At 42.1% G+C, this 18,504-nt stretch overlaps 1 protein-coding gene across 1 annotated transcript; it reads right to left on the reverse strand.

Moving 5' to 3' along the window:
• Positions 1-809: 809 nt before the first annotated feature.
• On the reverse strand, positions 810-17,933 carry LOC126263412 (allergen Tha p 1-like). The gene is made up of 4 exons (XM_049960505.1): positions 17,906-17,933; positions 10,805-10,977; positions 8,061-8,196; positions 810-1,039 (listed from the first exon to the last, which is right to left on the reverse strand). Exons 1-4 carry the CDS (start codon positions 17,931-17,933, stop codon positions 843-845), a joined length of 534 nt encoding a protein of 177 aa, XP_049816462.1. The 3' UTR covers positions 810-842.
• Positions 17,934-18,504: the final 571 nt, after the last annotated feature.

Below are 18,504 nucleotides of genomic sequence, written 5' to 3' on the forward strand. Positions count from 1 at the left end.
TAATACCTTGGAAATCTGGGTATCTACGTTCGCTGGATCTACGTTGGACACTGGTGGTGCTAGGATGTTGGGTTTCAAAAAGGATGAAATGAGTAAAGCATTTATATTTACTTGTGGCAAATCACTATAAAACAGGAAAAAACCGCAAAATGTTTACAAAACCAAAGTTTATTGCTGTGTTATTATCACTAATCATGCATATGAAATCTACAAAATTCTTCACTTACGCTAAGCAAGATTCCTTTGACGACAAACGTCACTGTTCTTGTTCTTCTGCCGAAGAGCTGATTCATGTCACGAGATGTAGTTGTAAGGAATCCTTTAGGTACACATGAACTGTAGGATGGGATCATGTCTGGAAACATGGACATCAAGAAAATGGGGCACTGTGTCACTGAGGAAATGCCGCTCGTTATTGTGCCAGTGAAGGGAGACTCCCTGTTGTTTGCTTAGGAAATCACCGGTGTCTTCTTTAATTTGTTAAAAAATCTACGTCTGTGGCACTCCATGACTATCTTTCCAGTTACTGTGTGTGTTCTCAAATAGAATATGCGGTACAACTTGCCATAAAAAAATAAAACGCTTTCACTTATGGCTAGTCTCTTTCATGCTAAATGATTGACTTCTGGTTCTTGAGACTCATAAGTGCAAATGACGCCGATTTTGAAATGAAATGTTCCTTCATCACGGAGGTGAAAGCAGATCGTTTCTGTGTTCACAGAACAAACGAGTTTAGCAGCTCCATGTATTTCCGTGTTTGTGGATAGGTCGAAATGATTATTTTTAATTATGGTGTATGTGATAGATTTATTAAATATAAGAGTTACAAGGGATGATGGTGATTAGTGGTGGATGCCGTGCTCGGCCCAGGACTTGGCGTACTTCTTCCTGTATTCTCCAGATGGGTCGTACTTGTCCAGCAGCTTCTTCATGAGGTCTGGGTGGCGGCTCGAAATCTCTCCGAAGAAACCTCCGATCTTCTTGTGCTGTGTCTCGGTGCACTTGGCGCAGTCTGTACGCACTATTTCGGGCAGCACATCTGCAAAGGAAAATATGGTTACAATCGTAGACCCGATTTGTGCTTCGTGATGGAGGCCTATTTAGTATGTGTAGATTGGGGTGAGGTGTGCGAAAAATGTTGACGTAGTCGCTAGGGTCCTGAGGCGTCAAAACACAACTACTAACTACTCCTTAATTTTTCTGGAAATACTACCGCGTCATCTCAACAGTTCTGCCACATAATCACATTCCCAGATTCAAAACTTGTCGTTTCACATCAGATCAGCAGTATCAAGGTTGTAACCAACGACAAAAGATGAATGACGGCTTAAAACATAGCCGTTTGGCTAATGGAGTATACTGCAGAAGAAACTACGCCATTAATGAAAAACTTAGGTACCAACCACGCTACTACGACTTCTTATCGGGAAACATTAAGTCAAGAACGTAATGTAACATTGGTTTACATGTTAACTTTGTTATGAGGACGTATAAATATTTGACAACAACAGGATTACAGACAGAATTATAAGATGTACTAGGTAATAACGTATACAGAAAATTTATCATAAACTATATCACGGTAAATATGTGCAGTTCTGCAGCATATGTAACTCCTACAAATGCTGTACGTAGGGATACCTACGACAGCAATAGCTTTTCCAGTTTAGGCCTACAGATAACTACCTCACCATCATACAGCTTGTGTATAAAGATACAGATAAAAGGACACTTGCAAAGACATGCTGAGAAGACGATTTTTCGCCAGAATCCGTCCTTGTTCCAAAAAAGTATTGGTACAAGTTCACAAGCGTTAACATTTCGAAGCTGTTTACATTTTTGGTATACAGAGACGTTTACGAATAGACTCGAAAGAAAGGAATTTTGTAATTATTGACCAAATAAGACACTCTGCAGTGAAAACTGTCAACGAAACTTAGGTTCAAGATTTAGCTAGTTTGCACACGACTTGAAATTTTCATAACATTTTCCCTCCCCCTTACTTCTCAATGTCATGAGAAACTCAAGAAGTGGGGTCAACTGTTTACGAACGCATCAGTCAGCAACCTTCAGTAGATATGCTTAGGACATGACACACTTCTCGAGGAGTGCTAGTTACGAAAACTGTTCCAAACAGGTGGATGAATAACCTTATTAGTGGCGTACGGAGAGGGCGGTCTTCCAGTCGACAATTCTCAACTTCCTGGGAGATTAAAAATGTGTATAGGGCCGGGAGATGAGATTCTCGCGAAACTAAAGCTGTGATGGCGAGTCTTGGGTCACTCTTCGATAGCTTGGTCGGTGTAAATCTTTAGACGTTCTTGCATAGTTCAGTCGGTAGAGCAGTTGCCCGCGAAAGGTAAAGGTCGGAGTCTGGAGTCCCGGTATAGCAGTTTCATTCTGCCAAGGAGTTTCAGTATCAAAACTGTTCGGTAAGCACATAGAACTCAGAGGCAGTGGGATTTGGTACTAATCTTTTCGTTCGTGTACTGCTCAGGATTTTAATGAAATACGGGAAAACATTACATCTATCTCATCCTGAAACTCTCGCACCATAAACATATAAACACTAAGAATAATAAGCCACCGCTTACGAATCCCAAATTCTATGGGGAGCGTGGCAGTAGATAATTCGATATAGAAGCGTATTGGGTGGAAACTAGTGCATTAATTTTATGTCGAAAAGTAATAACAAGATTTCCAATAAATTGATTTAATTAAAATAGTTCTAAACATTGAATACATGTGTAAAATCGGATAAATCACGCTCATAGACAATGTAATTCAATACGAAACAAGCTATTACGCTAATAGATTTGAGGAAATATTAGGGCTTCAGGTGCCTTTAGAATAAGGTAAATGAAGTCAAAACACAAGCATCGATTGGCTGAAGCTGGGTCAGGAAATGTGGTTCTGACATTAACTAGGGAAACATCCCGGCCTCGTACATCTGTCCTTAGCGAATTGTGATAATGTGAGTCGTATAGGGTAGACAGAATGCCATCTTCTACTGTAGGCCGCGGGCACTGATGGTGAGATATCGGTCTTCTTGTGGTGTTGTTCACTGTGTACGTTCCGTACTGTAGCGCCTGGATACGTTTCCTGTCTGCTGGAATCGTTGCCGTAATCCTGAGATCACACATTGTGGCACACGGAGGGCCTGTGCTAAGACCTGTGTTTGACCTGCCTCCAGTCGCCATAGTATTTTACCCCTCATAACGTCATCAATATGTGTTCTTTGATCCATTTTCAACACACAGTCACCATTAGCACATCTGAAAACATCTGCACACTTACTCACTGCACTGTTCCCTGACATGCACCAACACACCTCTGCGTATGTAGACTGCAGCCAGCGCCACCGTGCGACGACCGCAGGTCAAATGCATCACATCGTCAAACCCCGAGGTGAATTAAACCCACAAACCGCCCACCAGAGCTTTGTTTCACCATGTATCAAAATTATCCTTAGTTTATGAGCATGAGTGTAGCACTCGAAGTGAAGAAATTCTGCTGCCATCTTCCACTGTTGACGGTACAAGACTTGAGGCTAGGAAAGAAACAGATCAATTAGCGGAAAATGATAGTGGTAATTAGGCATTTACTTGTGATTAACTGAATACGGAAAGTTAGGGCGACGTAATATCTCTTGCTGGAAGCACTGCGAGAGTAAGTTCGGGGCGTAGCCTACGACATGGAGGAGTCCACTGATACAAGCCACTACGACGAAGGGCAGATTGTTGGGGTTTGACGCCGCGGAAAGAGCATATATGGTCGGCTTTTCACGTGATTATGTCGTGAACCAGCACAGAAACTGTTTGAAGGTTGTGAAACTATGGGTACACCACAAGCTGATGGACGTCCACGTTTTATCACATAACGTGGAGCACGGAGATTTCCCGCTCTCCGGGCACAGGCGTTTCGGAGCACGCCAGTGACCGTCCATCTCCGCAGGAGTGACCCGCACATGTTTTCACTCTGAAACAGCGACATCGCCAATTGCGACTGCAATTGACACGCCGTTATCGGTATTGGGCATTGGATCAAGTGGAAGCGTGTTGCCTGGTCTGCTGAGTCACATTTCTTGTTACTCCAGGTCGATGGTCATGCCCGGATTTGCCGTCATCAAACCGAACGTTCATCACACCAAGGTTACTGCCTAGCGCGCTATGGATGACTTTTACTTGGGCTTCCATTGGATATGTGGTAACAATCGAAGGCACCATAACAGCTGTGGACCACAATAACATTATTGCGGACTCACAGAGGAAGACCGCATTGCAGTTCCTACTCTAAATCCTCGCACGAACGAAAAAATGGCTGACATCGAAATAAGTGTCCAAGGAATAGAAAAGCAATTGAAATCAGTCAACAGAGGAAAGTCCACTGGACCTGACGGGATACCAATTCGATTCTACACAGAGTACGAGAAAGAACTTGCCCCTCTTCTAACAGCCGTGTACCGGAAGTCTCTAGAGAACGGAAGGTTCCAAATGATTGGAAAAGAGCACAGGTAGTTTCAGTTTTCAAGAAATGTCGTCGAGCAGATGCGCAAAACTATAGGCCTATATCTCTGACATCGATCTGTTGCAGAATTTTAGAATATGTTTTTTGCTCGCGTATCATGTCATTTCTGGAAACCCAGAATATATTCTGTAGGAATCAACATGGATTCCGGAAACAGCGATCGTGTGAGACACAACTCGCTTTATTTGTTCATGAGACCCAGAAAATATTAGATACAGGCTCCCAGGTAGATGCCATTTTCCCTGACTACCGGAAGGCGTTCGATACAGTTCCGCACTGTCGCCTGATAAACAAGCCTACGGAATATCAGACCAGCTGTGTGGCTGGATTGAAGAGATTTTAGCAAAGAGAACAGAGCATGTTATTGTCAATGGAGGGACGTCTACAGACGTTAAAGTAACCTCTGGCGTGCCACAGGGGAGTGTTACGGGGCCATTGCTTTTCAGAATATATATAAATGACCTAGTAGATAGTGTCGGAAGTTCCATGCGACTTTTCGCGGATGATGCAGCAGTTACTTCTGTAAAATATCTGGGAGTATGCGTACGGAACGATTTGAAGTGGAATGATCATATAAAATTAATTGTTGGTAAGGCGGGTGCTAGGTTGAGATTCACTGGGAGAGTCCTTAGAAAACGTAGTCCATCAACAAAGGAAGTGGCTTACAAAACACTCGTTCGACCTGTACTTGAGTATTGCTCATCAGTGTGGGATCCGTACCAGGTCGGGTTGACAGACGAGATAGAGAAGATCCAAAGAGGAGCGGCGTGTTCGTCACAGGGTTATTTGGCAAGCGCGATAGCGTTACGGAGATGTTTAGCAAACTCAAGTGGCAGACTCTGCAAGAGAGGCGCTCTGCATCGCGGTGTAGCTTGCTGTCCAGGTTTCGAGAGGGTGCGTTTCTGGATGAGGTATCGAATATATTGCTTCCCCCTACTTATACCTCCAGAGGAGATCACAAATGTAAAATTAGAGAGATTCGAGCCGCTAGGAGGCTTTCCGGCAGTCGTTCTTCCCGCGAACAATAAGCGACTGGAACAAGAAAGGGGAAAAAAGGGTAATGACATTGCCACGTAAAGTGCCCTCCTCCACACACCGTTTGGCGACTTGCGGAGTATAAATGTAGATGTAGATGTAGATAATTGCCCTCGTTACAAGACCAGAATCATGCTACAGCAGTTTTAGGAGCACGACAGTGAACTCACATTGGTATTTTGGTCAACAAATACGTATGAAAAGACACCAATGGAACGAATCTGTGACGCTTCAGGGCGCCAGCTCCGCCCCTACATATCTGCGGCCCGTGATTTACAGAAAACCGGTTACCAGTCCGTAGAGATTTGGTGTCGTAAACCTTCGTAGACCCAACAAGGACTTTTAAAATTCTTGCCACGTACACTCCATTATTACGTACCAAACGTGTACGAAAAAGCTACTAATCAACTGGTCACAAAATTTTAGCTCAGTATGGTGTCTACTTGTGAAATTTAAAATTAAATGCAATTTTGAACGGTAATAACAATGAACAACTGGACGATAGCGTAGGCCTCTGACTAGCTGGATGGATTGCTATACCGCCATCACTACGGTCATTAGGCGAGCTTGAAGATGTAATAGGATTGAAACTGAGTTAGCACCATGACTAGTGTTTTACTGTAATGTGTTTGGTCGACCAATTAATATCCATTCTTTCATTTTGAGACAGTGTGTGCAGTATTTTGAGCTGATTTATTTTCCCAGACAACTTATTGATTGGTTGATGATGCACAAAGTGGTGAGGAATAGACTGAAAAACCTGTAAGGGTGTTGCAGATTAGGTTATGCTGATAAATAATTGTTCAAGTGATAATTCGATAAGTTGCGCTGTTCCGGAGTTAGTTAGCATTGTAGTTAGCCAATCAGGTGTAGATGATTCACAGGCTTTGCCTCGAGTTCGATCCTTAATACCGTCTCATGTTCAACTTTTGTATCGCTCTCTTCTTCGATTTTAGGAAACCAAACGAGGAACACGTTTGGCGACACCGTTTCTCGCTCACGCAAGTCCAAGATTGACTAATTTCAATGCTAATTTACTCGGAAACGGCGAAACGTTTGGAATTTCATTCATAACTGTTGTTTCTCAGCACAAGCTACCCTGTAACACTTTTACTAGCTTTTCGCACTGACCGTCCTCTATAACTGAGTACTACAGAGCAATTCAAGACATGTCGTAGCGAAGAATTAACGCTTGTGATAGATAAACAATGTTCCATTTTAATCGACCTAATTGATCTATTTTTACAAGTCTAGTGGTGATCAAAGGGTATAGCGTGACAACAGTGATTTCTGCGGTGGTTATATCTGTCTGCATACTGTGGCGTGTAATACAACATTATTGTATGAAAGAGAATCCACAGCCTCCCAAGATATGAGGTGATGAATAAAATTGTAACCCCTATGTCAACTTTTCGTTGTGCCTTTGTTATAAAACATTTGCTGCAACTTGTTCAGTTTCTTATACAATTTATTTCTTGGCCTCTCTCCTGTCTGTACAGAAAGCAAAGGTGGTATTGATAATCCTTCTACAACTTAGGTTAATATGCTCAAAAGCTGTATTACTTTTGTTCGGTATTACTAATATTCTCAGTCCTAACATTGTTTTAAATGGTTTTCCTGGATTTTAACGAGTAACATGAAATGAATTTGGGTGTTGCTAATACGGCGTTGCTGTTGATCGGCATCCACATGCTGCAGCCTTAAATAGATAATGCGTGATCTATAGGCACTGGTGTTTACTGAAAATTCGTTTCAAGGAGTCCGTCCTCTTTACAAGAAGTATTGTGAACCAACGCAAACACTGGTGTTGATATACCTTTATTTCTTTCCATGGCCACACACCACTCTGTTAGTGACGGACCAACAGACATTGTCCACACTCGCGCTATCAAGATAATTCCGCTTTCTCTTCTTGCTAACCACACTAAACAAATAACATTAAATTATTCACTGAAGAGGAAGATATATAGCTAACCACACTAAACAAATAACATTAAATTATTCACTGAAGAGGAAGATATATAGCTGGCCTGGCGTTGCGTTACAGGGTAAAGAGATAAGCTGCACAGCTAATCAAATGTGCGTGCCTTGGAAAAGACGACTGGTACCGCAGTAAACCAGGATTTCCTTAATTTAACGCTGGGGACCAATAAGTACTATGTATTCTGGGAGAAGAATTAATTTCCTGTATGGAACTGTAGTATGGTCTCGGAGGTTGTTCGCTGTGCACAACATAGTTCTTGAGGTAGACTGGAATTTCAGACCTTCATCCCAACCCACGTTTTTATTTCTAAGCAGACTTGTTTAAATTCAGGGAACACTCATAATCCAATCAGCATTGCTCCAATGGGCCCTCGTTACTGCCATCTGCAGCTAAGTGATTACTGAATACAGACTCACTGTATCCACGGCACGGGTCTCATTTTGAGTGTGTGAGCTTATGGTGTGGGCTATACCGTCCTACTGGGTACCGGAGTGTAGACTACGACGGGGCTCACCCTTGAGCGCCTTCCCGGCGGGTCTGCACGCTGCGTCTCCTTCTTCCAGCAGGCAGCGCATCGCATCCTGGACTCGAGTTTCATCCGACAGCAGCTCCTTCAGGTCCAGGCTGTCGAACGTGGCCGGGTACTTCTCCTGCAACACAGCACACCACTCGCTGTAACGAAAGGACTCATTGCAAGCACACTAATTCGTATTTCCGAATAAAAGTGGCGGTATCGCCCGTGTCCTTCCAAAGGTACCATCCTGGCAATCACTTGAAACTGTAACTCAGGAGACTGTTGGGAAACTGGAGCCACCATCATCCCGAAAACGTGCTTCCCTAACGTGTTTACTGTAATTGAAAATGTCGAGTTGCTATTATAGGTTATGGGGCCCTACTGACACTCCCTGATCTCTGACCGTTGTACATGCCGGGAAAAATTTCTGAATGCAAAACATAGTTTTAGATACATGGTGATGTGTATACAAGGACGTATCATAAATTCATGATTATTATTTCACATAGTTCGATACATCTTTAAAGATTTTTGTCTTCATTTCCACAACTACTCTCATCCCAACTTGTACATTCATTTCAAGTACTGCCATTATTGAAGACTATGAAAGTAAGAAAGTTATGCATAGGTCCCTTGACTGACGTTTAAAGTGAACAATTGGCACTCAGTAGAGGCGAGGGGATCATTTCAATACGTTTCATAAGTGTTTGGTAGTATCCATACATTAGACATTCGCTGCCATTCTTAAGGTAACAGTGGGCTTCACGATAACGATGCCACCCCTCACGTACCACGCGCCTAACCATTAAAGGGGGCGGGATGGGGGGAGCGTAGGAGACAGTCGTGTTTTTGCTCCTATATGATTCAGACACCGCACGGTTCGTGCAAACCACAACGTATAGATATCCGTAGAGAGGCCAGCCTAGCATATGTTTCCGGAAGTAGTACAGCAACGTTTCCGTGTAGTTGCAGGAGCAACAGTCTGAATGACTTATGCTAAGCCAACAAGGAGTTGCTATGATGGTACTGTTCAAAAATGGCTCTGAGCACTATGGGACTTAACATCTGTGGTCATCAGTCCCCTAGAACTTAGAACTACTTAAACCTAACTAACCTAAGGACATCACACACATCCATGCCCGAGGCAGGATTCGAACCTGCGACCGTAGCAGTCGCGCGGTTCCGGACTGCGCGCCTAGAACCGTTAGACCACCGCGGCCGGCTGTTGGTACTGTGATTGGCTGAAAAGGACGGGAGTCTACAGCCATTATATTTTCCAAGAACATGTCGCTCTAATGTAACGTTTATTGATGATGGTAGCCCCTTTGATAAAATGTTGTGGAGGTAAAATAGTTCCCCACTAGGAATTCCGAATGAGGACTACTGAGCTGGTCGTTGTCATAAAGAAAAACAAATCCGTTGTTCTGTAGGTCGAAACATGGAGTCTGACACATCTTAAACGTAGAGGTGTCCCCAGGATAGAAAACGGGAAAAGCTATATCAGTCTTCGAACTGAATACTATAACAACTAATTATGTCTCAGCTTACGTCACTATTGTCGCTAATTACTCCTTACGGCGAAAGGGGAAGTATATATAACAGCAAAACAAGTGCGTTTACAGGAATCGCAAAACTAGGTACTACGGCACGTTCTCAAATCAGAATGCCTAACAGTGAATGAGAATGAACCACAGTATGAAACATAGAAGCAAAAATCGAACAAAAATCTAAGGAAAAGTCCTTAAGGAAGGTGAAAAATTCAGATCAACATAGAAATCTACCTGAATATGGAAGCAATTTTGGATACCACGATGGAAACGGCGCTGCCAGTTTCAAACTGAATAAAAGTAAGTTGTCATACGACATATTCAACTGCTGGGTGGTTATAATTAAACTCAAGGTACTCACGGTCTGTTTGGGCTGTAATTATTGTATGGTATCGAGACCTGGTAATTATGCTAGTGCGTTATTGTGGAACCTAGTTAAGCTGGAAAAAATTAGTTCCCAATTTGGCCACAAGGAGCAACTCTAGCCCTGTAAAATATCTCGCCAACGTTTCCGGCGCTCACAGTGAACAAATTGTGTAAGCAACGGTTAATAATAAAGTCAACATTATTCCTTTCCCACTTGTTTAGCATTTGCTGCCCATTTCCTGTTCCTAATCCATTACAAATCGAAACATCTCTATACATCTTGCATTCAAAGCGCCAGAATTGAACCTGGTGGCCAAAATTTGAACTAATTCCTTTTCCAGTGTAAATCGGTTCCACTTTAAAGCAATAGGATATGAACGAAGTGTCGGTGCCGTATGATAATCACAGCCGACACTGGGCTTCTGTGAATAGCTGCACTTTAATTATAACCACCTGGTAGGTAATGGAGAAGACAGCTAAAGTTAGGAATGCTTACAAACTTGAAGTCATATATTCCGTGTTGAAACTACGGCAGTCTAAGAAAGTGTAAAATGAGATATCTGAAATATTTGGGACTCACGTACAGTACATCATTGTACGAGAATGGCAGAATGCAGCTTCTGTCCTTACCCACCAGGCTACTTGTAAACGTACTTGAAAACAAAGGTCTTACAGCAGTTCCTTTGTGGTGCGTCCGAAGTAAGTTGCCACCTGAAAGCATTGTGGACAACTGTGTATGAAGAATTGTGGGTGATTACGGAAGACTGTGTTTAATTGAAGACTGTGCACTAGAAACGCGGCGTGGCCCTTGCGACGAGAAGTGATGCTTACCTCGGCGGCCGCGACGAGCGCCAAGGAGGCGCAGAGGAGCAGAGCTACGTGACGGTTCATGCTGGTGGTGTCGGTGCTGTGAGCTACCTGTTGTGGACTGTGCCGCAGTGACGGCTGGCGCGGCTTATATGCTGGCCTGGCGTGGCCTGGAGTGGCGGCGTATCGCTCTGTGGCTGCCGGAGGAGAGAGCGGGGGGCGCACACCCGACACCACAGCCTCACTGATCCACCGCGGGCCACGGCCGGTTACCACCTCCACCACCACGGCCGGTGTTCCACATTGATTACAAGCCACGACCTAGTCTCCTCAAACACTCTCCCCCGCCTCATCCAAATGCCGAAGACACATCTAGGTTCACGTATTATCATTGACCAGTCGTTTTTATTGGTGTGTTCAGGATCTTCCGAACCTTTGTTATTAAATTTTGTGAGTTTCAAAGTAACTTTCGTTTTTTCTAGGCGAATTGTCAGTCTATGTTGTTCCGGTTTTTAAGGTTCCACACGTCAGTCAGTAGAAGAGGAATCCTTATAGCATCACTTTGTTGCGTCTGTCTGTCTGGGTGCCTGTCTGTCCCACTGTTAAAACCCCTTTTCTCAAGAAAAGAGTGGTGAGGCATATCCAGGTGAAATTTATATCACATTTTAGCTGAAAGGCCCCTGACAGTGAAAAAAATTTAAGCATCTGGGTCAACAAGGTCAAAAAGATAAAGCCACTTATGTAACGTATTTCAATACTCGCTAACTAACTCATCAAAACCTATAGCGTACTTCATGTTGACCTAGAATTATGAAATTTGACAAGAAGCTGAATTTCACATTAGAACTAAAGAAAAAATTCAGAAAATTACTAAATCGGAATTATAACACACGAAAAAAATTCTTTTGGGTTGTTTATTACCGCACTTCCATATTTTAAGACTTTTTTTATCAAGAACAGGTAGACGTATCAATCTGAAATTTGTATCGTATTCTAAGGTCTGTAGTCCTTGGCGGTGTAATTAAAGTAAGCATCAAAGTCAATGGAATCAAAAGGTACAGCTATTTTTTTCACAAATTTGCGTGCTCAGAAACTAGCTCATCAAAACCTATACAGTATTTGGAAGGAAGCAAGGCCTCACTGTAAATTCAAAGGAAAAAAGTCCACAATTGGTCATTTTTTTTTCTCATTTCCTATCCGAATGCCTGCCTGTCCTGTTAAGATCCCATTTTCTCAGGAATGTGTAGGCGTATATCTTGCCTGCATCGATATCGATAAAAAGCCAGAAATGTCTAGATTCTCAATGCCTGGTATGAATGAAAGCTCTGTATAGGTAATAAAGTTTGTAGGGAACCCTCGGCGCGTGAGTCCTACTCGCACTTATCCGGATTTATTTATTTGTTTAATTTTCTTTTCTTTCGCAATGCACGAAATGACTCTGTTGACTTATAACCAGCATCGATTCAGAAAATGTTGCTCTTCTGAAACACAACTGGCTCTTTATTCTCAACAAATAATGAGTGCTAACGACAGGGAATCTCAAGATGATTCTATGCTTCCAGATTTCCAAAAGGTGACTGACAATTTTCATCACAGGTGGCTTCTATTCAGTCTGACATCCTCTCAGTTGTCCGACTGGATTCGTGACTTCCTGTTATTACGATCACAGTGAGTAGCAATTCATGGGAGGTTATCTACTGAAACAGAAATGGTGTCTGAGGTTCCCAAATGTAACGTTATAGGCCTTCTGCTGTTCGTAACTATATAAACAATTTAACAGACAATCTAAGTCGCCCTATCAGTTTGTCTGGTCTATGTGAACGAACTGCAGAATAATTTCGACAAGATATCTGCACGGTTGGCCCCAAAAAAGAAATAGTGTGAAGTCCTTCTCAAGAATACTAATAAATTCCATAAAATTTCGGTTATATGTTAAATAAGACAGATTTAATGGTTGTAGATTTAAGAATGGGAAAAGAAATTTAGGAATTGTTGGATGATGATCAGTTCGGCTTTAAGAAATGTGAAGGCACTAGAGAGGCAGTTCTGACGTTGCAATTGGTGGTGGAAGCAAGAGTGAAAAAACATCCTCCACGTTCTTAGAATTTTTCGTCCGGGAAAAAGCGTTTATGAATGTCAAAATGTGCAAAATTTTCGAACTTCTGAGGCAAATAGGGGTAAGATCTAGGGGCAGACGAGTGATACACAATATGTACAAGCGCCAACAGGGAATAATGAGAGTGGAAGACCATGAACGAACTGCTCGGTCTAAAAATGGTGTAAGAGTGGGAGGTAGTCTTTCGCTCCTAGTATTCAATCTAAACATCGAAGAAACAATGGCGGAAATAAACGGAAGGTTTAACAGTGAGACTGATATCCAAGTTGAAAGGATATCAATGATAAGATTCGCTGATGATTTGCTGTTCTCAGTGAAAGTGAAAGAAAATTACAGGATGTGTTGAGTGGAATGAACAGTCCAATGAGTACAAAGTATGGACTGAGATTAAATCGAAGGAAGACAAAAAGAATTAGCAGTAGGAAAAATCACAAACTTAATATCAAAATCAGGAATCTCGAAATAGCCGAAATTAAGGAATTTTGCCACCTTGGAAATAAAATAACCGAGGACGGACGGAGCAAGGAGCACAAAAAAAGCAGACTAGCATTGGAGAAAAGGGCATTCCTAGTCAAGAGAAGTCTGCTTCAGTTTAAGGAAGAAATTTTTGAGAATGTAGATTTGGAGAACAGCATTGTATGGTAGTGAAAGATGAATTGAGGGAAAATCGGAACGGAAGTGAACCGAAGTATTTGACATGTGGTGCTACAGAAGAATTAGGTGGACTGAAAAGGTAAGGAGTGTGGAGGTTCTCCGCGGAATCGGTAATCATAGAGGTATCTGGACAAAACCGGTAAGAAGAAGCGCCAGCATGATAGGACGTTGACAAGAGAGTACTGCTTCCACGATAAAAGACAGAACTACAGAGGATAAAAACTGTAGATGAAGAGAGAGTTTGGAATACATCCACCGAAAACCTGAAACGTACGCTGCTAAGTACTCAGACGAAAACACTGATACTGGATAGGAATTCGTGGTGCCGCATGAAACATCATACCAACCTGAAAAAAAATAAAAAGAGAGAGATTGAACTAAATACCTTGATATTATAATCATATAGGAAATGTCATGCGAGAGGCGAACCAAAGACTATTTATTTTAGAGTATGCAATAGAATTATTAAGGAGACTGCATATACTCCGCTTTTCCGTCCTTTTGTGTATTATTGCTGCACATATAGGATCCTTACCGGTTATGAACAGATAACGTGAGAAAAGTTCAAAGAAGGGCAGCTCGGTTTGTATTATCACGAAATAAGGGAGAGTTGTCACGGATATGACACACTAGTTGTTGTGTCAATCATTAAAAAATAGGCGTTCTTCGAAGTGGATACCGCATAGAAGGATATCTGCGCTCCCATAACATTAGGCGTGTTTTTGTTTCTGTAGTTTCACTGGATAGATCAAGACAGCGTTCCACTTCTGATGCTTTTGCAGGTACATGCTTTACACATCTACGTTTCTCAGACGCAGGAAAAATGTTGGTGGCGTCTTTACCCTCTGCTATAGATGTGCAGAGAACAACACAGACACAACGTGAAGGTTCCCATTTCCATCCCAGGGAAACTAAGGACAAAATTGCATGTTTGCTTCCAGAAGTAAATGAATGATTTGCATCCCTTGTTAAACGACGAACCAAACTTACGTAAACGACAGATTCCCCGTAGTAAAATTTTCCCTGTGTTGTTTCCAATCACTGTTGTGCAAAAGCCTATCAAACATTTGGTGAAAGAAACGGAGTAAAATATGTTAGCTGAAATCGACAGCTTCGAGAATATTCTCAAAGAACTAAAATTATATTACTATGTTGAACTTCATATAAACGTGAAGTTTCCTGATCTGTAATGTTTAGACACTGTTTAGCATTATTTTATTCTTCTGTTTTGTCGACTAATACAATTATTGTGACCTTCAAATGACACTGTTGCTGCGAAAAGAAATGGATCCTGATTATTGATTGGCTTCGCAAAATTCCAAAATTTATAAATTCTGTAGCAAGAAGTCGTTCATAGCACCATTTCTGACACAAGTAGTAGTGGAGTCTAGGTAATACTGCTTCTAGTTGACGAATGAATCGCTGTTAATCCTGAACTAAGTACAATGAAATTCGTAATATTTCGTGCCTGAATTTTTGGTATTGGTGGAAACGTTTATTTGTAAATTAGCTAGGTAAATACTTTTTTCCGATATCTGCTATGTAGTCTGATATGATTATGTTGGGCTCTTTCACATTTGTTATTGGAAAATAATTGCAGGTGTAGTAAGGTCTGAGGATGAGACATAGATTTATCTGAGATGTGTGTCAGTGCCGTCGGGTTCAAACGAGACTGACTAATTGAGATTTTAGCCTTGCAGTCACTGTGATGAGGTAGAGAAGATAGTGATGTAAGAATGAAACGGAGGCCTGATACTGTTTCCCGGGGTTTCGACGTCTTTGTGAGATAGTGTTGCAATGTCCGTTGGCAGATGTTGAGGCAGATTAAGCACTTCTGTTGATGTAGGGAACAGTTACGAGGGTGTGCAGAAACGTAATGCCACCAAGTTTTTCATTCTGTTGTAAATATCGGTAGACTTGTTACATGTAATGCTTATCAGACGGTCGACTTCGCCGCTTCACTGACGCAAGTTTTAACCCTCTGCCGTCAGAAGGTTCAGAATTGAAGCGTCTAACACGGCGATGAGTAACGTAACTATGTCGGTGCGTGTGAAACAGAAGAGAAAACTGACGGCACGAATTTGAAGAGTTCGTCCACATCGGAGCTCCCTCTCCTTCAACATGAGAATAACAGATCACACACGATCGCAGCTACATCTGCAAAAGTCTGACGCCTTGGGTTCGCTGTCACTCACCTTCCTCCATACAATCCCGACTTCAGACCATCCGATTTTCATGTTTCCAGAACTTAAAGAACACCTTCAAGAGTTTAACTTTGATAGTGATGAAGCTGTGAAAATAGAACTGAGTTTGGACTCCATCAACAAAGTCAAACATTCTGCAGTGACGATATGAACATACAGGCTGACTATTGAGAAATACATATTTAGGCATGAAGACTAAAGATGTAGAGTATTAATAAAGTCATTTAATTAAAAAAGCTGTTTAGAGTTTTTATATGAAAAATTCGGAGTCATTACTTTTTAGAATGGCATCGTTTATTTGGAAACGATGGTATACTAAATATAGCTTAAACCTACCGCATACGATCATATGCAAACGTATAACTATAATCAGTGAGTACTTCGACATGCGGTTCTCAGAAAGTCGCAGTGATCATTGTAATGAATTTTGCGACGTACGCAAGTCATTTTTACGTTCCCAGCTGCCGCATTGTGATACCGAATTGTTTTTAATGGAACTGTCGAGCTTTTTATGTAGTTCTGTAGAGACAAGTGGACTTACACATGAAAACACGTTTGGATATTCGTAATATGGTGACAGGATAACAACGTCTCAAACCGCTGTTAGGACAAGAGATTCCGTAAACGTCTACGCCACTGTACGTAATGTGACCAAACACGTTTATTATGTTTATTATTGTGACTGCCAAGCACTAGAAACTTTGATATTGAGCTTTGATAGATGTTCGCTGATGATGCATATATATTTATAAGTGTGTGTGTGAGTGTGTTTGTGTGCGCATGCGTGTGTCTGTGGTGCGAGAAGAATGAAATTTTATTCTTGTACAATACGGGTTGCACACTTGGTGACTATTATCATTTACCAATCCACAGACTTTTGTCGCAGATTAGCTTCAGCCACTATAGCAGATATTTGCATAGACTTTGTTCGCTGGAATACAGAAATCGTACGAAAGGCAACCACAGAGGTGTCGTGTGTCATCTTCGAAGATTTTTTCGTGCAATATTACTATCGCCTAATGACGGAGAGCAAGGTGGATCTCAAAAGCAGACGCCAAGAGAAGTATACTAGTATCAAACATAGGCCTAAACTAGAAGAAATTTCTGGGAATATACGTTTGGAGCACAGCATTGTATGGTAGTGAAAGATGGACTGGGAAAACCGGAACAAAAGAGAATCGAAGCATTTGATTTGTGTTGCTACAGGCAAATGTTGAAAATTAGGTGGACTGATAAGGTAAGGAACGAGGAGGTTCTGCCCAGAATCGGAGAGGCGAGGAATATGTGGAAATCACTGACAAGTAGAACTGTCAGGATGATACGACGTCTATGAAGATACCAGGGTCTGACTTCCATGGTACTAGAGGGAGCTGTAGAGGGCAAAAACTGTAGAGGAAGACTGCTCTTGGAATACATACGGCTCCTAAGGATTTTCTCGGTAATGTAGTGTGGATCGATCGCTGTCTATTAATGACTCTTCCATACCACCTCTGATGCGTATCTCATGGCTCTGACTGCGATGGAGAGAGTAATCCAGAAACATTTTGTACCATATAGACCAGCGTGAAGAAAGTCCTGTTAGAAACTCTTTGGTCGTAGCAGCTGCATATGGCAGATGCTCTCATAGAAATTGTGCAACATTCCAACAAGGCTGCTGCTCGTCATCTGTTTGTTCGACTGCCACATTGAATTGCTGTCCAGTTTTTATGACACAATTAGACACAATGCTAATAACCTTTTAAGCAACACGAAAAGTGTCTGCACAAGGATTCACGATGTTGATGTGGACGACCACTTAATAGTCTCGCTAATGCATAGCGTCTCATCACAAAACACTGAAAGGGTGCAGTTATACCATTCCACGGATCTGCACATCATATACGGATTTGTGAGTAATGCTGCTGCCTGGTATTGCGCAGTTGTTTTCACTCACACTAAAAATGAAATGGCTCTGAGCACTATGGGACTTAACTTCTGAGGTGATCAGCCCCATAGAACTACTTAAACCTAACTAACCTTAGGTCGTCATAGTCATCCATGCCCGAGGCAGGATTCGAACCTGCGACTGTAGCGGTCGCGCGGCTCCAGACTGAAGCGCCTAGAACCGCTCGGCCACATCGGCCGGCCCCCTCACACTGATGGGATACATACCGCCTCTACCTGGCTCATAGGGGTCCATGGCATAATAGTTAATGGTAGCTTATTCATAGCACCAGTTGCAGCTTCCGTTACGCTACAAACGGAAGCCCGCTCATTAATAAGGAGGGAGAGGATGCCTGGTACGAGGCTGCTTTTTCATAGGCCAAAATGTGTACAAACGGTTATCGATACTCCTAGCTGACAGCGGCCCCAAGTAGCAATGATCTATCTATGCAGCAGCTTCTGACTGTACATTTCAGCATCCTAAGAATGAAACGAAGTGTCACTGGTGACCGGAACAGGAATGATGGATATTTGAACATCAGTTGAGGAATCGACACAACCTGTAGTACACAGCTCTAAAACACTTGCATAACTTGTTTGAATTTCCAGCCTTCTTCAATGAGCTATCTGAGATTTAGTTACTGGGCTCGTGACAGCTGTAATGGCGGTCCATCATTTTTTATAAATGCAGAAAAATACTGGAAACAAGAGTTCCCTCTCTTAGCGGATCGAAGACATTCGTTATAAAACTCATTTCAGTACAAAAGAGCTATAAATAACACCCTCGTCAGTCACAATTTTTTATTTTTTATTTTTTTATTTTTTAT

Source organism: Schistocerca nitens, chromosome 6 (assembly GCF_023898315.1).
Source record: "Schistocerca nitens isolate TAMUIC-IGC-003100 chromosome 6, iqSchNite1.1, whole genome shotgun sequence".
Classification (NCBI taxonomy): Eukaryota; Metazoa; Arthropoda; class Insecta; order Orthoptera; family Acrididae; genus Schistocerca; species Schistocerca nitens.